Raw genomic sequence first — 23,573 nt, 5'->3', positions numbered from 1 at the left:
TTGCTTTAGCATGTGCTTACAAGCCTCTACCATTAAGGCTGCTCGTTTGTTTGTTTTAAGACAGCCTCTTCGTTGCTCAGGTTTAGCCTCAGATTCTCCCCTTCTGCCGCCATCGTCCCTGTGCTGAGGAATAGACATTCACTACTATGCTAGGCTTCCTTGAGGGAATTTGGTAATGAAATAAATAGAAGCAACATAATACTAATGCACCACTGTTGGGAGACAAAGGAGAAGAAGAAGGACTGAATTAGGACTCCTTTCCATTGTAGTGTGTCATGAGTTACCGGTAATCATCTGGTATATATCATTTCTTATACAGAATTCTCATCATCATAGTTCCGTGTTTCACATGGAAATTATTTTCCTCTGATTGATGGGAAAAGGTGGAGATGCATTTTGCACAAGGGCTAGATATGTAAGCCTGACTCTGAATCTAGGTCTGTCTGTCTAAAAGATATTACTTGTACATTTCTGTGTAGTACACACTCCAAGTAGTGAATGGTTAAGTTACAAAATTAAACCAGGCAGACCTTAACTTTCCACATTTTAGAAAAAAAAAATCTTTACATGGAGGAAATCTAATTTTATGCATAGAGATATATAATATAAATAGACATCTGGATTCTGAAATGGACGCAGCAACAATGTGTGGGTTCAGCATTCTTAGTAATGCTCTCCAACAAATGGGAAAGGGAAAAACCAAAGAAATCACAAATTTGATTAAATTTAGTGACTAAGAGAAGTTTAAAGGCCCATTAAGTAATTGAATTGAAAACTACACTTGATGAAGCCCATTCCTGGTGAAATAAATGAAAGTCTTAATGGAAAATAAGCCAAGAAGACTAGAGCTGTTTAACATAAGAAGGATAGAAGATTTCATGCTGAAAACAGAAGGAAGGCAAACCCCCACATACATGCACTTGGGTTGCATTTTACAGCTGACTGAAACATGGGTGAGATAGTGACATTGCACCCCTTCTTCACGCCCACCAGAAGTGCTTGTCCCAGAAAGGACACAGGTCCTTCTTATCACTTTTGTCTTCCCTAACAAAAGAAATTATAGGATAGAAATAATTGAATGTTCCAAACTGTTGTATTTCTGTAAGCAAATGCCTAACAATAGATAGGGACAATCACATCATTAGAAAGTGAACATAGAGTTGCAGAGCCACTTTCATTTGCGTTAGGAATTACCATTTTTGAAAACTATCTGAGCTGAGGAGGTGGTTCCGTGGGTCAGGTGCTTGCCATGAAAGTGTGCGAGCTTAGATCCCAGAACACATGTAAAGTCCTGTAATCAGCTTCTCCTACAGAGATGTGAGGGAGAGACAGGGGACTCCCCGGAAGCTTGCAGGCCAGTTACCCATACATACTCAGCAGTGAAGCACTCTGGACACACACAAACACCAGTATTTAACAAGAGAGGAAAATATTTAGTAAACACAGTTTTCAGAAGTCAATAAGTTAAAGCAGTAAGCTCTTAGAAGTCGGCTCCCTCAGCTGGAAAGAGTGCAAGCTGGCTGGTGCAGTAGCTGTGGAGAGAGATGTGAGCAGAGGATGCCTTAAGCACTGTCAGGGGCTGACAGGTTTGCTGTAGCCCAGGGAGGCCTAGGAGGAGTCCAGGAGTGTTGGGAGGTGGAAGCCATTCCCCTGTGCGTGCACAAGGTAAGTACCTACTGTGTTCTTGGTCCATAGAGCATACATGGCAGATTATAGATATTTTTCTACTCTCTGGCCCATACTAGCCTTGCCATTGTAGTGCAAAGCAGTTTCAGACAGCAACGATACTAACTGGTGTGGTCAGATTTGCCCCAAGTGTTTTAATTCACGTTACACTAGAATAAACAATTGAAATTTTGAAATGAAACATTACTTGTATAAATCATCAAGAACAGAATGGGTTTTTCAAATTATGAAATACATAAAAAGGAAAACAGTTCAATTACTTTATTCTTTTTGTTTGTGTTTTTGGTTTTTGGTTTTTCGAGACAGGGTTTCTCTGTATAGCCCTGGCTGTATCTCTGTAGACCAGGCTGGCCTCGAACTCAGAAATCCGCCTGCCTCTGCCTCCCCAAGTACAGGGATTAAAGGTGTGCGCCACCACCGCCCGGCTTCAATTGCTTTATTCTTGTCGTTTGCAACAGGCTCTCTGTATAACCCTGGCTGGCCTAGGACTTACTACATAGACCAGGCTGGCCTGGAACTCACAGAGGTCCTCTTGCTTCTGCTTCCCAAGTGCTGAAATTAAATAATACCATATGTGGGTATATGCCACCACACCCAACCTAGGTATTTTAAAGTAAAACCATTTTACCATAGTAGTTTCCATTTCTTAACAGGATGGATGAGTCAGGTGTCAGGATGTCTTTGTCAGTAACTGCAGAGGCTCCTGGTTTCTAGTCAGCCTTCATTTATTTTATCAGATCATTTCATTTCATTTATCAGATTTGAAACATGTCTGTTCACAGTCGTATTACCCACCTACCTCCCCATCTTAACCCTTCTTACCTTTATTTTGTGTCCTCTGGGGTTTACTGTCCACCTACCAAAACTTTGAGCATATTTTTGTGTTTTTCTTTAAGGGCTATTTATTTTATTTTTAGGCATGAGTGTTATGCTTACATGGATGTACATGCGTTGTACATACTTGGTGCCTGAGGAAGTCAGAAGACATCCAGTCTGCTTGATCTGGAGTTAGGGATTGTTGTGAGTGTGACCCTGTGGGAGCTGAACCTGGGTCCTCAGCAAGACCAGCAAGTACTCTTGACTACTGAGCCATCTCCACCGCCCCTTTCAACATATTCTTTTTTCTTTTAAAAATATTTCTTAGATTTATTTATTTTATATATATGAGTGTTTGGCCTGTATGCGGATATGTGCACCATATGCAAGACTGTGCCAGGGAAGGTCAGAAAGGGCTTCAGATCCCCTGGGACTAGAATAACAGAAGGTTGTGAGGTGTCATGTGCAGGCCGGGAACGGAACCTGGGTCTTGAGCAAGAACAGTGTTATGACAGCTCTCTAGCCCCTGAACACATGCCCTTCTTTCTCAGTTGCCATCTCCTATCCATCTACTTTCTCCTGATTATTTAGGCATTCCCTCTGTATCTCAGGCTGGTCTCAAACTCACAGTCCTACTTCTGCCTCCCATGTGCCACTGTGCCAGGGCCTCCTTTCTTATCTTGCTGGGAACCTGGCACAGTTGTGCCTCAGTTAGTTGGTTGATTTTGCATAATTTTTCATATTTCCTAGAAGTGGGAACAACAACTTGAAGTCTCTTTCCTGCCTTTAGACTATTCTTTCCCCAAGTCCCCAGCCTTAGGTTATATCATAAAGGCCTACATACCTATTTGTTTCTAGTACCACCTGCTCTCTGTATATTGAAGTCAGCGGGAGTGTAATGGGCTGTTTTATACCCTGGCATGCATAATACCTAGTAAGACCAGCCAGTGGTTTGCACTTCTGTAGTTACTCTTGCATGTGTTCCACCCTGTGACCTATATCCTGCCTTTGCAGCTTCTGGATAGTGGAGCATCCACCCATCCTGTCTCCCGGCCACTTGCTGTCTTGTTTTCACTCTGTTTTACATGGCCTTCACTCAGCTTACATTCCACAGTTAGTCATGGAATTTTGGATCTTCTTCCTTGTTCTTTGCTTATTTTTGTTGTTTGGCAGAACCAGGGGCCCAGTTGAGACCAGTTCTGTGCTTTGTTTTGCACTTGCTTCTGTGAGCCTGTATGTGGACAAATTGTACAACTATAGAACCTCACTTGACTGTCAATCTCATGGCCTGCATGATCCTGGATTTCCTTTCTACTACTAAGTGATGGTCTCATGGCTTCTCTTTTTACAAATTCATATCTCTTCCTTCCATCCTCACTTCAAGCCCATGACTTAGCTTTCTACTTTGCTAAGCAAACTGAAGTCATGTGAAGAAAGTGTCCACATTCCTGCCATCCCCAGGAACTTAGAAGCGTCTGTGGTAGTATGTGCTGTCTCCTGCCTGTGACCTTAGCGTCCTGTTGTCTGCTTTTGTACTGGACCCATCTTCTCTCATCTGCTTAAGACAAAGTAGCCCTGGATGCCAGGCTCTCTAGCAGCCTTCAGTCCCTCCTCCCTGTCCACCATTTTGGTTACCCGCCCCTTTTGTACCTTTGCCTCATGGCTGCTGTGCCTGGTTCTTCTCAAATGACTCAAGGTTATGAGTGTTCTGGGCTCCCCCCCCCCCCCCCCGTGTACTCCTTCTTTCTATCTACAATAAACTTTGTCCTCCACCATGCCTAGGAGTATTGTGGCCTTTCCTTGTCTTTTTTTCACTCATCTTATGAATAAGAATTATACATTTGCTCTTTTTTTTTAGTTGTTGTTCGTTGGTGTGTTGGTTTGCTTTGGAGACAGTTTCAATGTGTAGTCCCCTGGCTAGCCTGGAACTCACTGTAGAACAGGCTGACCCTAAACTTGCAGAGATCTACCTGTCTCTGCCTCCCAAGTGCAGGGATTAAAAGTATGTACCACTAAATGGCTGGCTTATTTTCATTATGAAACCATTTCCCTAAGCAGACAGACATGCTACTATAGTCACCTCAGTGTTTGTGAAGCATTGTTCTAGGACACCCCCTCCCCCCACCAAGGTACCAAGGTTTACAGATGTACAAATCCCTTTTATAATGTGGCAAAGTATTTGTATAGAACCTACATGCACTCTCATATTCTCATAATTATTTTTAGACGATTTATAATACTAAATGTAAATTCTACGTTAATGGCTGTTATCCTTACTGCATTGCTTAGGAAATAAAAATCTGAATCATGTTTACTAGATCGAGGTTTTATTTGCCCTCCTCTTCAGTCTGCCTGCGGTTGAAGCGACAGCTGGAGAACTGTTGTTCAGAGGTGATGACTGTACTTCTGTCACCCTCAGAACTGACCCACTTCAGCGCGTTTTCCTTTCAGCAGAATTGTTAACACTTGCTATTACTAACTTTGCTCCTCCAAGATTCTCCTAATCTTTCTGCAGTCAGGTCTCTGCCTCCACCAGTTTAGCCAGTGACTCCTCAGGTATGCCTGAGGTGATTTTCCTAGTTCCCAAATTGAACTGGCAGCATCTGTCCCGGCCATTTCCTCCCCTTCATCTTGAAAAGCTTGCTTCTTTGCCTTCCAGGGTTACCACACTCACTAGTCACCTCCCCAGGCTAGCTCCTTGTAACTGCTCTGCCGGTAAGGTTTGTCTCTTCACTGACATCTTAATACTGCAAAGTTCCTGGCCTCTGTCCTGCCAGCCACACTTCTCCAGCTACATCTACTCTTTTTAGTCTTGTGGTTTGAAATGTCTTCTAAATGTCACCAATGCCTGAATATGTATCTTTGGCCTCTCTAATTCAGTCTTATTTATGTAACTGCCTGTTCATTATCTCTACCTTAGTGTCCAATGGTAGCTGTTAAACTCAGTGTTCAAGCTTAGTCCTAAACTTTGTGCTGGTGCTGCTCTCCACAGCCAGTCTGCCTTCTGAAACTGTGGCCTTTTTCTGAACTTCACTTCCACTCTATTAGGTCAGCCTGTTTTCCGTATCTTCAAAGTACATTGAAGTACTGGCTGGCTACTCATGCTTCCTCCTGCCTCCATCCCCTGGTCCCAGCCACTGCCCTTGCAGCCTGCTTATTGACAGCAGTGTTAGTTGCTATGTGGTCTGCCCATTCTACCTGGCCTCTCCAATCAGTGGGGTTTGGTTTGTTTGTTTGTTTATTTTTCAGTTCATTAGCCAAAGTGAAGCTGCTACAAATCATTACAGCCCTTACTACTTTTCCATTCCATCCACAGTAGCTTCTACTGTGGTCTGAAAACATGTATCCTCCCAAAATGCATGTAGGGACCCTGACTCCCATAGTGATCATATTTGGAAATGGAGACTTTAGTGATTAAATTAGGCGAGTCAGGTCTTCATGAGTCGTTGTAGTGCTCTTCATAAAAGATGTCCTTTGGAGCTAGAGAGATGGCTCAGCAGTTAAGATCACTGACTGCTCCTCCATAGGACCTGGGTTCAATCCCGGCACCCACATGGCAGCTCCCAGCTGTCTGTAACTCCAGTTCCAGATCTGACACCCTCATACAGATATATATGCAGGCAAAACACCAATGCACAATAAATAAAATACATTTTTAAAAAGAGCTGTCCTTTGGAGGATAGAGCAAAAAGGAATATCTGTGAGCCAGAAAGAAGGCCCTGACCAAATTCCAACAATAGTTTAATCATGAATTTCCTGATCCGGATGGTGAGAGTCTGCTGCTGTGTTTAAGTTAGCTAATTTTGTTATAGCAGCCTGTATATACGCAAATATTACTAACTGACACTCAGAGTAAAGCGAGGCCCTACACTGAACTTACCTGCCTGATCTGTTCAACCATTCTTCCTTTTCCTTATGTTCCTGTCCTCCTTCCTGTGGCCGCTTTGTCTCTTCCCGCCATGCTGTGTTTTTACCATCTGTAGGGTCGGCAGCTTTCACCTGCTTGGCTCAGTGACTCTCTCTAAGTGTTTGTTCAGATCTTACTTTCTAAAGGGTTGTAAAACAAAGAACATGCAAGGCATCTGTGGCCTGTAGAGCCTGACGTTTGTTTTGTTTGGTATTGGTGGCAATGTTACTTGTTATTGTTTTTGTTTTTTGTTTGTGCTGGAGCGTGCAGTGAGCACATGGTTGGGAAGTGTTCTGTTACATAGTCCCTGCCCTTCCCAATTGCTCTGTCCCTTTTCAGTCCAGTTTTCAACCATACAGCTAAAGAAACCCTAGAATGTATACCCAGTAAAATAGCTTAGTAAATGGCTTTCATTGGTTTAAAACTGTTAATAGGTTAAGTATCCATCAGTGGCCTCTACTGTAGGTCATTCAATCTAAGAACTATACGTTCATTCTGTAGATAATGACTAGGGAAGCGAAGGCACATTTTGAATGATTTGTTACAGGGCAGAGATGAGATGCTTTATTGTTTCCATATGCCTATATGCATGAAAAAGAACTTTACACAGATAGTACAAACACACATCCCTGGTGCTTCTGGGAAGGGAACCAGTATCGTGAGAGATGGTTTTAGGGAGCTTGAGTTTCATAGTTTTCTTTTCCTGGCAATGAAAATAGTCATATTATTTTTTATTGGAGGTTTTTTTTTTTTTTTTTTTNTTTTTTTTAATGAAATAAAAGGAAAATAATGAAATAGATACTTTAAAAAAAGTGAAACAGTGACAAGAAGTAGAAGGGTTTGGTGGAGCGGGAGAGGCGACCTTTGACCTTTGCCTCTCTAAAGTGTCAGAGTGGTCAGAAAGCTGGGCAAGGGAAGGAGGAGCCAGTAGGAGATTTTGGGAGAGAGATTGCAAAACTAAAGGCCAGTAGTAGGAACAAATTGAACATAGCAAGGAACAGATGTGACTGAAACATGGCAAACAAGGTAGGCAGGAAGTAATGCACTCGGAGAAGTGCAGACCTAGATTAAATCAGAGCCCTGAAGGCTACCATAGGACTATAAACCCCGTCCGTCCATGATTAATTACAGGGTTCACCAGGTTTGCTTTGCTGCTTCATCTCAAGCAGCTGGGAGGGAATAAAATGGAGGCCTGGAAATTGTTGTAGCAGGTCATGTTCTTAGAAAGCATGCTGCCTGGATTTCCCTGAACTGAGCCGTCTGATAAGAGCACATTTGAAGGTATACTTGGACAACACTGTGGGTGTTTTAGAACATCAAGGATGGCCTTTTAGTGCTTTGATCTGAACTACGGGGCGAAAACTAGTGACATTTAGTGACAACAGGCTGGGAGGGTAGGAGGGAATCATGCATGACTTCTTGTTCAGGGCTAGTTTGGAATGGCAGGTCTTGTGGGCAGATTGCAAGTTCTAAGCCATCAGAGCTACAAAACATTTCTCTGTTTTACCTACCTGATTATGAGATGGCTGTCTCACAATGTCTTACATTGCATATTTGAGTCCAGAATTCAGTGTTCTATTTAAAAATTATGGATATGGAGAAAAGAAGAGGTCCTGCAGTGTTTACAGTGTTTAGGGGCAGGGAGACATCTGAGGAACCTGACAGCAGCGGTGAGGTAAGGGAGCCGCGTAGATGTGCCACAGCTGAGGTGAGGAAGGGATCTCTCGTCTGCACTGTGCTAGGGCTGAGGCGGGGGAGGTGGAGGGATGGTGACTGTGGCATCGTGGGGCATTTCTGCAAGGAGAGGGGAGTAGAGGCACTTGGGCATGAGTCTGCTGAGTGGCCTTTTTGTAGTCTTAAGATATTTATGAGGGAATTTTAAATGCACAGAATAGTCCGTTGTTTGTTTCAGTAATATCCTGTATACTGGTTGTGTTTTTATTTTAGTATGCAGTGCAATCCAGACCTTTTTTAGCCAATTGTTAACACATGGAGAGATGGCGCTCTGGTTAAGAGTACAGGTTGGTGTTGCAGAGGACCCAGTTTTAATTCCCAGCATGCACATGGGGTCTCACACCATATAACTTTAGTTTGAGGATGTCTGACACCTATTCAGTCCTCCATGGGCCCCAGACATGCATAGACATACATGCAGTCAGAACTCCATGTCAATACATTTTACAGTATTTATAGGCTTGTAGTATATTCTATCTTTAACCTCTTAAAATTTTATTATTTTTAAGTATTTGAGTGTTTTGCCAGTGTGTATGTATGTACACCATGTGTGTCTTGTGCCAGAGGTCAGAAGAGGGTGTCTGATCTAGAACTGGAGTTATGGAGGGGTCTTGTAAGAGCAACAGGTGTTCTTAACTTCTGAGCCGTTCTCCTTTATAGTGCTTCTAACAGACACCAATGTCGTGTGTCATGCTGCTAAGCATCAGGACAGAAGGAAGAGAAAGGAAAGTGAAGGGATTTAGAATCCATGTGTCAAAATGTCAGACTCTAGCATAAATGATACTTTTCAGTTGTTGATACTATTGTTTAGATTAATCATCTTGTGCTGAGGTCAGTTACCATCTGGATCTGAGGCAGGCCTAGTGTTACACACTGTTAATCCCAGCACTCAGGAGCCAGAGACAGGCAGAGCTCTGAGTTCCAGGCCAGCCAGTGCTACATAGAGAGAACCTGTCTCCAGAGGGGGGTGGGGGAGGAAACAGACAAAAAAAAAAAAACCAAACCAATGAACAGAAGAAACCACTTAATCTGTTGCAGTTGGTTTCAGCTCAAAAAGTACATCTTTTTCTTTTGTTTTTGAGACAGGTTTTCACTGTGTAATCCTGCCTGTCCTGTAACTCACTGTGTAGACCAAGATGGCCTCAAATTCACTGTGTAGACTAGCCTGGCCCACTCATAGACATAGGCTTCCTGAGGCTGGGATTAAAACCCTGAGCCACCATAACCAGCTCAGCAGTATCTTCCTGCTCAGTGTGACTGTATAAGGAATGAGCCCCCGCAAGCGGCTCCCTGCGCCTCCTCCAGGAACCCTTAGGGTTTTCAGTAGGACCAAGTGACAGGTAGCTCCCAGTAGCATCTTCCAGAGCATGACTTGCATGATTGACTAGGATAGCAGTTTCTGGAAGGTAGGAGGGGCTTGGAAAATTGCAGTAGCTTAAAGAAACAAGTCTACTTCTGTGCATGTATTATAACCATTTATATTCCACTATTTACAGTCAGTAAATATGGTCAGCCTTCAGTTGCTTTTTACATGAAGAAATAAGCCAAAAGAGTTTACATAATTAGTGTAGCATGCTCAGCAGTTACTAATAGTGCAAAGGATTGAGAGTGGAGTCTGGAAATGCGCTCCCCACCCCCAACCTCCTCCTTCCCCCAAAACGTAGAGACTGTTGGAGGGAGGCAGTTTGAGTTACAACTGGCTGTCAGCTCCAGTTCCAGACAGGCTCTGGCTGTGAGTTTGGATCCCCTTCCCTAATACCGTCCCTTTGGCCCAAATCTTTTTGCTCAGATAAATAAGATGTGAAACAGTGGAATTCCTGTAAAGGTAGTGAATTTTTCTGGAATCTTAGCCTAAATATAGTACTGAATCAAAAGGCTAAAATAGTATTTCCATGTCAGAGTTTACAACGGTGACCGAGGAGCAGAATAAAGGAGAAGGCATGAAAAGGAGAGCACTTGAGGATTCTAACGTACCTCATATTACACACACACACACACACACACACACTCACAAACATATACAATACATACATACATGCATACGTACGTACCCAGAGTTAAAAAGATGTATGCATTTTGTTAACTACATGCCTGAGATGGTTGCTGCTGGCAGTTGTTTTTAACTGAAGGATCACCTCACATTGACTTCTGCAGATGGATTGTCCATGTCCCCACCCTTCTCTAGGGAAAGGTTTAGGAATTTGTTTTATAAGAAGTGCAGTTCTTGCTGAGATAGGAACAGTGAGTCCTTTGAGGCATTGCCTCACACGCAGTTTCTTTGTTGGTGGTTGTCCTTCCCTGTGGCAGTTTTACTTGTGCACATCAGTGTCTTGAAGACTTAGGGAATCGCTGCAAGGTGCTTGCAGTGCTATTTTTTTTGAAAGTCAATAAAATTGTGGGCATATCGTCTCCAGTGCTTATCCACTCAGAGTGATGCAGACACCTGAATTATGCCTGAGTTTTAAACCAGGGTAAGCCTCACTTCCCTCCTACCCCTTCTTACCAAACTAGCTTCACCCAGACCATCCCATCGATAGCACTTCTTAAATTGTGAGCACTTCCATTTGCTGTTTTCTGAAGGGTTTTTAAAAATGACTTCAATGTTCTATGAACTGTTTTCTTAGCAAGTGCTACTCCATTAACTCCTTCAGGTGAGCACGTGCTAACAGTTTGTCATTTGAAGATGAGCGCATTTAGTTTCTTGTAATTCATCACTACATAAGTTTCCCATAGATATTGTACTTATAAGTCGTTAAAATCTGTTCCACTTACTTTACTTAAACAAGTCTCAAAACCCACTGTAGAATCACAGGCTTTCTTTTCTGGGTAGCTTTTGTCTGTTTTTGGTTTTGTTTTGTTTTGTTTTGTTTTTGACACAGGGTTTCTCTATGTAGCCCTGGCTGTCCTGGCCTCTGCCTCCCAAGTGTTAGGATTAAAGGCGTGTGCTACCACCATCTGGCCAGCTTTTGTCTGTTTTGGTTTTTGTTGGAGGATTTGTCTTACCTGCTCATAGTCCCTGTTGGAGTTGTTTGGTGGTGGTTTCCCGCCTGGCATTTTCACAATTACACACCAGTGTCTTGAGAATTTAGGAATTGCTGATAGGCACGTATGGTGCTATTTCTTTTGAAGGTCAATAAAATCTTGATGCTGGTTCTTATGTTAAATTTTGAGCAGCGTTACTGCTTCCCTGTTTACTTGATATTTTATGCTTAAGTCTGAACAGTATCTTTTGGTGATGCCATTGTTAAAATAGGCTCCACATAGAGTCAGAATGGTTATCACAGTGAACTTTCGAGTTACTTCTGTTCTGTGAGGAAAAATAAAGTTTCTGTCCTCTGATACTCAGGTCAGCCCTTCTCTGAGACCAGGCCTCTTGAACCATAAAACAGCTTTTCTGATATAATTCTAATGAAATCAGGGTTCACTTTTTGTTTTTTCATTCCTATGAAGATTTTTTAAAAGATAATTCCATTTACTCATTTCCGTGGCGTCATCTGGGAAAAGGTGGCTGAATCTTACAGGTAACTAAGACTTGACTACTTCCTTTAAACTTTTTTTAAAAGATATTTTATTTTATGTGTTTGAGTGTTTCACATGTATGTACCTAGTGCCTTTAGAGGTTAGAAGAAGGCATCATATCCCCTAGAACTGCATTTGGGATGGTTGTGAGCCACAATGTGGGTGCTTCGAATCAAAACCAGGTCCTCCCTCTGCAGGAGCAGCAATCTCTTAACAACTGAGCTATCTCACTAACCCCAAAGTCTTGGCTTGTCAAATAGGGTAACCTTCGATTTGTTTCTATATTTAGTCTATATTTCATGCTTTTGTGCCTTTTAAATATTTGACCTATTAAAATTATTTTTAATTTTTATTATATTATTTTTTCTATGTCGGGTATTTTACCTGTGTACCATGTGTATGTCTGGTACTGGTAGAAGCCAGAAGAGGGTGCTGGGTGTGTGGAGCCATGCAACTGGAGTTACGTACACGTCTGCTGGAAGGCAAACCCTGGTCCTTAGTGCTTGCCAGCTCTCCAGTATCTTAACACAATTTTTAAAAAACAACTATTTAAATTGGTCTTGTCCTGCATGTATGTCTGTATGAGAGTTGAACCTCCTCATGTTTTACCTGTGTAGCATGTGGAACTGAATTATAGTTGTGAGCTGCCATGGAGCTATTAGGAATTGAACCTGGGTCTCTTAGAACAACCAGTGCTTTGAACTATTGAGCCATCTCACTGGCTCTGCTTAACACATTTAAGCTCCACGGCTTAAGTCACAGCTTTGGCACCATTGTATCATGTGTAGTTTTGAGGGTTGGGAGGTAGTCCATGCCCTAGCTCCATATGACTCCCCACAACGACACCGTGGGAAGATTTTCCTTTTTTCATTACAAGCATTATAAACCCACAGTTTTAAAATGTTTTAAGAAAAATACCTTATGATACCAACACTTTGATAATCTACTTACTTTTTGGTTTCTGTCAGTCCAATCCTGTCCTGTGTGTGTGTGTGTGTGTGTGTGTGTGTGTGTGTGTGTGTGTGTGAGAGAGAGAGAGAGAGAGACAGACAGACAGACAGACAGACAGAAACAGTATAATTGTGTAATGCTGGAGTTTCTCTTGTGAATTTTCTTTCATATACTGTCTTGGTTCTAAATTATTTTCCAGACAGTTATTTATGTATTACTGTTATGAGAATATCTCAGTTCATACATATATTTGTGATTATACTGTGAATGCAACTTCTGTCGTCTTTTTACCACTTAGGCACAAACATTTCATGTCATTACAGAAATTACCAACTCTTTGTTGGCTGTGTTGTAGATCATTAGTTAAATGTTATGCTTTTTACCCATAGATTCACTTTAGCAGAAGTAATCCTGGAATAAAAATAAGTTAACCCTTTTCTGTATTTAGTACTCTCAGAATACAAGTTTAGAAAAATAACGAGGGGAGAAAGCGTAAGAATGTCTAAGTCTCATACACGCTGAGTTTATTTCCAGTAGATTGTGTTAGTTTTAGTCTACCATGGTTAACATATGCTTATCACACCTTGGCTCCATAGGGCGTCATTGGGAAACTATTAAAAAGTTACTTCACTGTTGCATTTATTACTTACTAGTGAGACGAAATGCTTTCCTGTGTCTATGTGAAGATAACATTATTTACATATTCCTCTTAAAAGAGTGTATCAGTTTGTACTGATATACCATGCTGTAGTCTCTTTCACATTTGTCTAAGTAAAGCATGCGTTTGTCTACCAGTGTACCCCCTGGAAATGCAGGAGAGATATGAAGGATCTTGGGAAGCAAGTAGTATCCTAAAACTGAATTCATAGTAGAGAGAAGTGCTACTGTCCTATATGGCTAAAAGTGTTATTAAAGTGAATGTGGTAAGGTGGTTGCCCTTCCTAAAAATGGAAATAGAAGATGGGACCCAGAGACATAGCTCGCTTAGTAAAATGCTGGCCTTCAAAGGACTTGGATCTTTAGAAGGCACTTTTAAAACCTTAGGTATAATGGCATGCACCTGGGCCAACACTGCAGAGGCACTGCAGGAAGATCCCTGGGGGTCCTGGCCAGCTAGCCTAGCTCACTTGGCAAGTTCTACGTCACTGAGAGTCTGTTTTTTAAAAAATATACAATAAAGCTGGGCAGTGGTGGTGTATTCCTTTAATCCCAACACAGCTGTGGCAGAGGCAGGTGGATTTCTGAGTTTGATACCAGCCTAGAACAGCAAGTTCTAGGTCAGCAAAGGCCACACAGAGAAACCTGTCTCAAAAATAAACAAATATGCATATATGTATGTGTGTGTATAATATACATACATATACACACATATACTCTTGTAACGTGGCTGGTTCATGAGGAATGTTCTTTGCCCTTGTCCTTCATGTGTACTTGCAAACGTGCATAAACAATAAGGGCATGCACACCCATACACATGCACACAAAAGAAAGGAAGGAAGGTGAATAACTAGAACTTAATAAAGGAGGGTGCATGCCTATATTGGCTGCTGACTTCTTCTTCTACTCAGTTTCCTTTCTACCGTCTGGATTTATTCATTATACCCAGTGTCTCTCAGAGACGTTGATGTTTGATTGCTAATTCATGCTGCTAAGAAAATGCAAGCTAAGGAAATATATTCCCAAGATTATCAGAGCCATTGTTGTACCAACTCAACAGTTCCAGAGAACTGCAAGATTCAGATGAAGCAAGAATGCTTGGGGAAGTTTGTTTCTCATTATCATTAAATGATCATATTGTATGTTTAATTATGTATAGATATTTTAACAGGTATTTGATATTTCTTTTTTAGGTAAGCTCTTGTTTTGTTTGGTTTGTTTGTTTGGGGTTTTTTGGTTCATTTTGTTTTTTGAGACAGGGTCCCTATGTAGTCCTAGCTGTCTTGGAGCTTGCTATGTAGACCAGGCTGGCCTCAAACTCACAGAGATACATCTGCCTTTGCCTCCACTGTGCTGGGATTAAAGGCATGTGCCATGTCTGGCTCTGGCTAAACTTCTTTCAACGAAAAGAAATATATTCCAATTATTTTAAAAGCTAGGGTGAGTTCCATTTAAATCACCCACGGATTAGAATTACAAAGCAATCAGGAAGCAAGTCAGTCCATATGATCCTGCTCAGCCCTTCCCAATCCTCTGCTTAGAATTTCTGATCTATGTAATTTTGTCTTGGGTGTGTTTACCTGCCTACCAGTTGTGACCTTTTAGCTTAAGCTTTTGGAACTGGCAAATGGTAAATCTCTTAGTACTTCTGATTGTCTTCCCAGGAAAGGAAATTCAATAGAGTTCATCTTTTCATGCTAGGATTTCATCACATGGAAGGTCATTGTCCAGTTTCATCAGTTGTGCTTAGAAAATGAAGTCACAAACTAAACTGCCATTATTCTCTTCCCTGATACATGGGCTGTGAGCTACCAATTCCTTAGAGAAGGGGCCTGTGGCTTTACTGAAGTGCTTGTCAGATGTTAGTGTACCCTTCAAACATGGAGGTAGGAGGGTGCCATGAAACTGGAAGCTCCCTTTTATAAATCAGAAATAAAATAAAATTCTTCCTCTTAATTTGTAATTTTGATTTCTAGGTCTTATTTTTAAGTAAAAAGATTGACTGACTACTGTCTAGTGCTCTTTATAATCTCATGGTTAAATGGTGGTGTCCTCCAACTACAGTTATTCTAACTGATAAACTCCAGGTTTGTGGGATGAAGGGGGGTGAGTGATATTTCCTAACTGTTAAACACCCTCTCTGCTTGTCAAAGAAACTAAAGTTACTTAGGCCAGTATTCAGCCTTAGGGTCATACACTTACAACCAATTACTCTGTTGTGGATAGTTATCATTATCCCCTGTTCAGGGGATCTTACATTCCCTCGTTTTATTATTTATTAACTTGGGGATGGGGGTGTGTGTGGTTCGAGACAGGTTCTTTCTGGGTCGCTCTGGCCATTCTGGAGCTTGGTCTGTATCGCAGGCGGGCCTCAAGCTCAGATCCACCTGCCTCTGCTTCTCGAGTGCTGGGACTTGTGCCACAATGCCCTGCTTTCATTTATGAATTTTTCATTAAGCTTCATTTTCTTTAATACGTTAAAAGGAAACGATCCTATCTCTGTTCTAAGTTGTTCTCAATGACATTAGCTAATGTTGAGGTTACTGTTCATGCCGTGTGATTTTTCTGTTGTCTTCCATACCATTTGGTGTGCTGCAAGTTAGTCTAACAGTGATTAGGAGAAAATGTCTTCAGAGAATGGAAGACAGGACAGAAAATAGGAAACAAAACCAAGAACTTTTATATTTTTTTCACACCAAATACTTATAGAGATACAAAGTTTAAAATGGAGTGTATGAGCCACTGTTTATAGTGATGGAAATGTCTTCATTTTACTTTAAGTTAATAATGTTAAGATATTGAATATAACAATTTTTTTAAAAAGAAAAAGCATACTTGAGCAGGCATGGACAGTGTCGTATTGCATTTTCTATTAAAGCGTTAGCTGAATGGTAGCACCTCGTCTTTCGTTCCCGCACGTGTACTCTAGTTTTGATCATCTATGGTTTTCTTTTTTTTTTTTTTTTTAAGATTTATTTATTTATTATACGTAAGTACACTGTAGCTGTCTTTAGACACTCCAGAAGAGGGAGTCAGGTCTTGTTACAGATGGTTATGAGCCACCATGTGGTTGCTGGTATTTGAACTCAGGACCTTCAGAAGAGCTGTCAGTGCTTTTAACTGCTGAGCCATCTCTCCAGCCCCCATTGCTGTGTGTTTTGCTTACATAATTTTTGCAGGCTTATTACACTGGTATCTGACTTAATAGTCACCACATGATGTCCCTGTCTGTTCTTTGTCTCTGGTTGTACGGCACTAGTATCACCTACCATGTCTGTGCATACCACGGTAGTGAAGCGCTTTAGACGGGGTGGCATCCCCCCTGGTCTGTAGACGGTCCTTTCTGCTGTGTCTTCATGTGGTTATACTGTATGGCAGAGCAAGAGGGAGCGCCAGCAGTCTGCCTCAGCCTTCTTCTAAGGGCACCCTTTCACTCTCCAGAGACCCACATGTTGCTCTCCTTTGGAAAACCGAGTTTCAGTGTGACATTCAAAGCACACCAACCTCCCCCCGCTTTAAATGACAAGTTGAACAGCCCACTTTTCTTGAATATTCTTTGATAATATACAACTAATATTCCTCTTCCTCTAGTCTGGTGTAGATGGCGGTGGGGAAATCTGGAGTGTCAGCGACAGTTTTACTGGAAAGCACAGTGTGAGGGGATGAGCAGTATTGTACTTTGTGCCCTCGTTTGGCCTTTTCATCAGCTCCATCTCAGATAGGGAGACCGCTGCTCACCAGTGGTTGGCCCAGGAATCCCACACCCACATGGGGCCTCACACTGTATCTCCAGTTTCAGAGCTTTTCATACCCTCTTATGATCTCCTTGGGCACCAGGCATGCATGTGGTGTATGTACATAAATGCAGAGGAAAACGCAATACACAAAATGGAAAAAGAAAACCTTTTTGAAATCATTTCCTTTGCTGTGTTTTTCTGCTCTGCCCATCCTCCTGTAGCTGAATGGTTACTGAGCTGTGCCCCTGTTAATGTTTGAGTGGGCTTTCAGTAGACACCTGGACAATTAGGTCAGCACACTGCTAATTGCATTTCTAACTGCTTACCTTTTAAAAAATTAATTTACTCTTGAAACTGCGTCGGGCATTTTCTCATTTAGCCCTTGAGAGTGACTCTACATCACTTGCTCCTTTTTCTGCTTTCCTTGAAATGGTAAAATACCAGATCAATACAGTGTACTTGAGGGTAGGTTGGGATAAGTGAGAAGTAACGGGACTGTTTCAATTAGAACAATCTAACAGTCAGATGGCATGCTTCTTATCAAAATGGAGCGTAGTGGTTATCCCCATATGCTAGCAGGTTGTTTTCTTAGAAATCAGCTTGGTTTCATATTGACTGTACTCGCATGGCTCACTATAAATATGGACAACAGAGTCTAATTGGACCATCTCTCTTATTGACTTATCAATTTCAGCTGTTTCACAGGAAGAATATTGCCTGTTACCATCCTTCTCCTAGTCTCCCAGCTCCTTACATGTACCAAGAACAGTGGCTTACCTGATGCTGGCATGTCTTATTTAAATAACTCAATACATACCAGGACCTGCCTGAGCACTACCTGCCTTGTGAGACCAATACAGGTTTGTCTCCATTGTTTATGCATGCTGGCATTTAAACTAATGAGTTAAAATCAAACAGGCTACGGGTTTTTTTTTTTTTTATTTTATTTATTTTCTATGGACCAAAGCAGTTTAGTGTACTAAAAACATAGGACCCAAAATAGGAAGACATTCATTTCAGCTCAATTCTTTCTTAATGTCTAGTTTTGCTTATGTGCATTTGTGTTTTAACTGCATGAGCCCAGAAGAGAGTGCTGGAGCCCCTGGGGTTAACAGTTTGGAGCTTGGGCACCAAATCCGGTCTTCTGCAAGAGCAGCAAGTACTTTAACTACTGAATCTCTCTCTAGCCTCCCAGCTCCCTTTAACACCTACTAGCTAAGTGACTTTTAGTGAGGTAGTTAGCATCACTAAAACTAGCTCTTCTTTTTTTTTGGTTTTGCGAGACAGGGTTTCTCTGTGTAGCCCTGGCTGTTCTGGAACTCACTCTGTAGACCAGGCTGGCCTCGAACTCAGAAATTCGCCTGCCTCTGCCTCTGCCGCCAGAGTGCTGGGATTAAAGGCATGTGCCACCACGCCCGGTTTAAGACTAGCTCTTCAATTCAAGTTAGAAGTTTGAAATAAATAAATAAATAAATAAATAAATACAAAAAAAAAGTTTGAAAAAATAAAAATAAAAAAAACAAAACAAACAAAAAAAAGTTTGAAAATAAAATATAAAAGCATTTAAAAATTATTAAATACTATATTAAAACCTTGGCAAAAATCAGTATTCTGAAATAAAATGTATAATCATGTTGTAATAGTTAGAGGAGACTTTAAAAGACCTTTCCCCTTAAATCCACATTCCAGAAATGAAAACTACTACAGTAAGCAATGTCACTAATTCAGTTTAGAGGAATAAAGCCGCGATGTTACAGCCGTGCGAGCACACCAGTAGAACCTAGGCATGGGTAGGTGCTACACTACTGGAGGGAGGAGGACCCGGGAACTTACTGCTTACTGCTGGACTTAGTGCAGCTCAAAGATGAATTGTCACTCAAGGGCCAGAATTTTGTTTGTTTTGCCCAAAATTTATTAGAAATTGGTACTTTTGTTCTACCCAAATTGAAATAAAATGTATAATCATGTTGTAATTGTTAGAGACTTCAAAAGAGCTTTCCCCTTAAATCCACATCCTAGAAATGAAAACCACTATAGCAAGCAATGACACTAATTCAGTTTAGAGAAATAAGCCCAAATAACCTGGTTTTCTTGTATGTTATTGGGATTAAGTGCAAATCCTTACCAAGTCTCTGGTACCATTAAATGAAAAAGCCCCTGGCATGTCCTTGCTGTGAAGTACAAATTATTTCTTAACATTTGCTCTCTCCTTGCTCTCTTTGTGTACTAGTGTGTATATGTCTGTGCACAAAAAAGTGCAGGTGCCTGGGAGGCCAGCAGACACAGGATCCCCGAAACTAGAGTTAGAGGTGTTTCTGAGCCACCTATAACTGTAAGAACTGAGCCATCTCTAGCTCTTTACTACAAGTTATTCGGTAACTTCGAACAGCATGTTCTTAAGTGATACTTGCCATCAGACTCTGACATCGAAGCTTCCATATTAACCACTTCAGTCTGCATTCTGCTCCTTCTGTTTTTTGTTTTTTGTCACTTTTTAGTTCAGAAATTGCTCACTTGAGGAAGAAGCAGAGAGCATTTCTAGGAGCAGATACATTGAGTTAGGAGACCGGTTCTCATCTAGTTGCAGGAGTTTAGAAACCACTGGCTTGAGTTGCTTAAAGATACGCGGAGATGGAGGCCCACTGTGATGGTTAAATTTGTTATAGAACTCAATAAGAAGCTGCTGTTTATACTTCTGTTAACTATAAAGAGATACTAACCCTCTCAGCCTTATGTTTTGATTAAAGGTGAAAAGGTTAAACTAACAAATGGGGCCCATGAACTAGCTCTGTTAGTAAAGTTCCTGCTCTGCCAGCAAAAAGACATGTTTGATCTCCAATCCCTAAGTGAAAAAACCAAAAATAGGCAAGAAGCCAGGAATGGTGATGCATAGCTATAATGCCAGCACTGGGGAGGTAGAGTGAGCCAGCTAGCCTAGTGTAATAGTGAGCTCTAGGTGAGTGAGAGACCCTGCCTCATAAGTTGGACAATACCTGACAAATGACACCTGAGTTTGGTCTCTGGCCCTCACAACCATGAGCGCTCCTGCACCCCCACTCCGAGGAACTCTAAATAACAGGGTTCAGTTACTATACCCCAAAGTGATCAAACTGGAGACAGTAGATTGAAGAGGGTGCTGAGTTCTTGGTGCTCCATATGATGTTCTGTGACTAGCTCGTCCTGCGAGGAGTGATGGGGAGTAGACTAGGGTGAGAGAGTGTGTTGGCCCTGCCCTAGTCAGGCAGACCTGCCTGGGCTGCAGTCCTGGAGTTTTGTTTCCACTCTTGTTGACTGGGCACATTGCTTTCCTTCTCTTAGGCGCCCTCCCCTTTTGGAAAGTAGAGGTAATAGTAGTATATGTGCATAGAATTAAATGAGATCTTGCATTTAAACAGCAGTATAAAACCTGTTATTACTTAGCTCTGTACAGATTTGGGGATTATACATTGATGTTGAATCGCTCCTCTGCCACATGTACGCTGAACATATAAGCTAGATAGCCACTTCCAACTTGTGCCTGTTGGTGGTGGATTAATATCTGCCTCATTGCACTGTTGTAAATGTTAATGAACCGAAGTGTAAAAGGTACCTGGTTATAGATTGGGTTGAAGTCTAGAGTCAAGCCTTTCTCCTGTATCATTCAGTCACTAAGAGACCACACCCTTTAATGTTACTGTGGATACTTTTGCATTGGAACATCATATTTGTCAAAAGGTCTTTGTGCATGCTAAGAATACATTTTTAAAAAATTTCCTTGGTTCCCATTTTCTGTTTTCTCTCAACCCTATCTTCCAGCCCTTCTTGGCTGCAATAAGTTTGTAATGCTGGAAGACTGAAAACTTACCTTTTTAACCTATTTCTTCTAAGTGGCTAATTGAACCAATTACTCTAAGCAATCAATCAATCCAGAGCCTTTTCAAACTCAGGTGCCTAGTACCATGTTAAATATACTGTCTTGCTGGGAATATAGCTTCTCTCCGTGGAACGGTACTTACCTAGGATGTATGGAGCCTTGGGTTCAGTCCCCGCCCACCACGCCCCCTAACTGTACTGCTGTTTTGTTGCCTTCTGGTCTGATGAGACTTGCTTCCTCAACTAGCTTAGGTTCCACTCTATAGTTTTGCCTCACACAGTGCTCCCTCCCCTCCCCCCTCCCCCCTTCCCCACGGATGCTCTTTTTTTCAACCCTTGGAAATCTGTTTTCCCCCTTCCTTGCTCATCATAGCTTTTTTTTTCTTCTAATAAAACAAAGAGGTATTTACTATGGAAGTCTGTCTCGAATTTTTATTCTTCAAAATATTCAGCACAATTCTTAAGCTTTGCTTCTTAAGGTAAGGTATGTGTACAACAGGAGGACTTAGTGATTTAGATTTAGTGTTGTCAAAATAACTCATTTTTAACTATCAGGCTATATATTGATTTTTCAGGTGTTAGGATTTTTACAATAATAAAGAATGGCTTTACTCTTTTACCTCAGACAGAAGGATCCAGTATTTCTTGTATGTGTGTTTTTATTAGTTTCCCAGGTTACAGCTTGATATTTCTGTTGGAAAGGCAACATATCAGGGACCTGGACCCTGGTTTGATACCAGAGAAGACTGGTAGATGGTCGTTATTTTGTTGTTCTTTGTTTGGTGTTTTGAGACAAAGCCTTGAATTTGTGGTCTCCCTGCCCTTCAGTACTGTGTTCCAACACCACCACTCTGGCTAAAGCCAGCTTAGTTTGGCTTGAGTCCTAGTCTTGGCTTGTACTTGCTGAGGAACCGGCAAGTATCTTCCCTAGGATTCAGTTTGCTTCTCTGTTGCATGGTATATCCTGGTATTTCAATGCCAGGACAAAGTTGTGAAATTAAATTAGTTATCATATGTAGTGCCTCTAGAAGACTGCTTGCCCCAGAAGATATTAGCAGCCTCTGCTATTGACATAACAATGCATTGGGTTTGTTGTTGCTTTAGATAGGGTCTTGCCATGCAGCCTTGTCTGGCTTTGAACTCATTGTGTAGACCAGGCTCACTATGTAGTACAGTATTTAAATCTTTTAAAATGTAAGGACCAGAACTTTGAGTTGTATGTCTCTAGATGCTGGAACTCTACTTTAGATGAAGTTGGGACAGTTAAGTTTCCAGTGGCTCCTGCTGTCACTGTGGCTTGACAGCATTTAAATCTGGAGCAGAGCGTGGACATGTCTTGTACTCAGTTCTCCTCGGTGGGGAGATTATGCCTTCTAATTTTAAGTGATGGTGCCTTTCATGCCTTCACAGCCGGCCCAGTTACTAGCCTCTGCGTCTTACAGGCGCCCCCAGCCCCGTCTCAGCCTTCCTCACATTTCGATCTGTTCCATCTCAGCTGAAAAGGCAGTTCTCTCCTGGCCTCCTAACTTGATTAGTGCTCTGCTGTCTTAGTTGTTATCCACACCTTACTCAGCTGAAGCCATGTGCTGAGGATGAGTGATTCCTGATTGAGAGGAACGCTTTCATTTCTAGGGTAAGACAGAGTGGGGTTAGCCCACTAGGAAGCCGGAAGCCGCCCTAAGCCTCGCCTGTATGACGTGTGAATGTTCCACTAAGTGTCACATTGGTCAAACAAACAAAAAAAAATGTGCTTACAGTTTTCAGAGCCAAAAGCCTAACTTTTGTTTACATATATACATAGAACTTTTGGCAAGGTTATTTTGCATGTGTGCGCATACACACACTCAGTTTTCTAGTTGTACACTGCAGTGTTGCTGCAGGATGGGTACACCTTATCTCCTTTGGAACACTACCACTCGCATTTACCTTTGGGGAGGTCCTGACACCAAAGGCAATGTTTATCACTTCACAGTGATGCACCATGCCTGTGGCTAATAGTTGTTTGCCTTTGAGTGAAATGGGGGAAGAGCTTTGAAGCAGATGAGGGAAGCATGCCTCGTCTCTCTTTCCTAGCTGAGTATGTTTGTCTTTTCTCACCACTCCTCAGTAGACAGTGCATCTGGCTCTCACTAAGTAAGAACTGTGGTTCACTTGCATTTGACTTCGCCATTGATTACCAAGCTCGAGATGTGGGTACTGAGATCCCAGCCTTGGTCCTCTAGAAAACCAGCTCTTCTGAGTGCTGGGATTAAAAGGGTGTGTGTGTGTTTTATGTGTGTTGGGGTTTTGCCTTGATGTATCTGTGCAGCACCACGAGTAACAGGTGCCTGCGGAGCAGGAAACATTGCTAGATTTCCCTGGAACTGGAGTAACAGGCAGTCATGGGCTGTGGGTACTGGGAATGGAACCTGAATCCTTTGGAAGAGTGGCTGGTGCCCTTAACCACTAGGCCATCTCTCCGGCCCCTGGGTTAACTCTTATAACTCTGTTTTTTCAGGTCATTAGTACTAGGTATCTATAATCTAATTTAGAGTTGATATATTCCCATATAATAGTTGGGAAGCGAAGGCTCAGGGGGATTGATTTTCTTTTGTTTTTTTTTTTTTCTTTTCTTTTCTCTCTCTCTTTTTCTTTCTTTCTTTCTTTCTTTCTTTCTCTTTCTTTCTTTTTCTTTCTTTCTTTCTTTCTTTCTTTCTTTCTTTCTTTCTTTCTCT

The 23,573-nt window shown here is 41.7% G+C and overlaps 1 protein-coding gene across 3 annotated transcripts in view; it reads left to right on the top strand.

Annotated features, from left to right (window-relative positions):
- The window catches only part of Tnpo1 (transportin 1), an 86,564-nt gene that overhangs the window by 5,327 nt on the left and 57,664 nt on the right, over positions 1 to 23,573 (top strand). The window contains exon 1 of one of the 3 annotated variants that reach the window (XM_029544081.1): positions 17,777 to 17,867. The exons of the other annotated variants lie outside the window; for them this stretch is intronic. Within the exon in view, the coding sequence (XP_029399941.1) occupies positions 17,796 to 17,867 (72 nt within the window). The 5' untranslated portion in view covers positions 17,777 to 17,795. Of the gene's footprint in view, positions 1 to 17,776; positions 17,868 to 23,573 lie in introns of those variants that run through there. 3 annotated transcript variants of the gene reach the window in all.

Source organism: Mus pahari, chromosome 11 (assembly GCF_900095145.1).
Source record: "Mus pahari chromosome 11, PAHARI_EIJ_v1.1, whole genome shotgun sequence".
Lineage (NCBI taxonomy): Eukaryota > Metazoa > Chordata > Mammalia > Rodentia > Muridae > Mus > Mus pahari.
The sequence above is the reverse complement of the archived record's forward strand: the minus strand, read 5'-3'. Positions and strand labels throughout refer to the sequence as shown.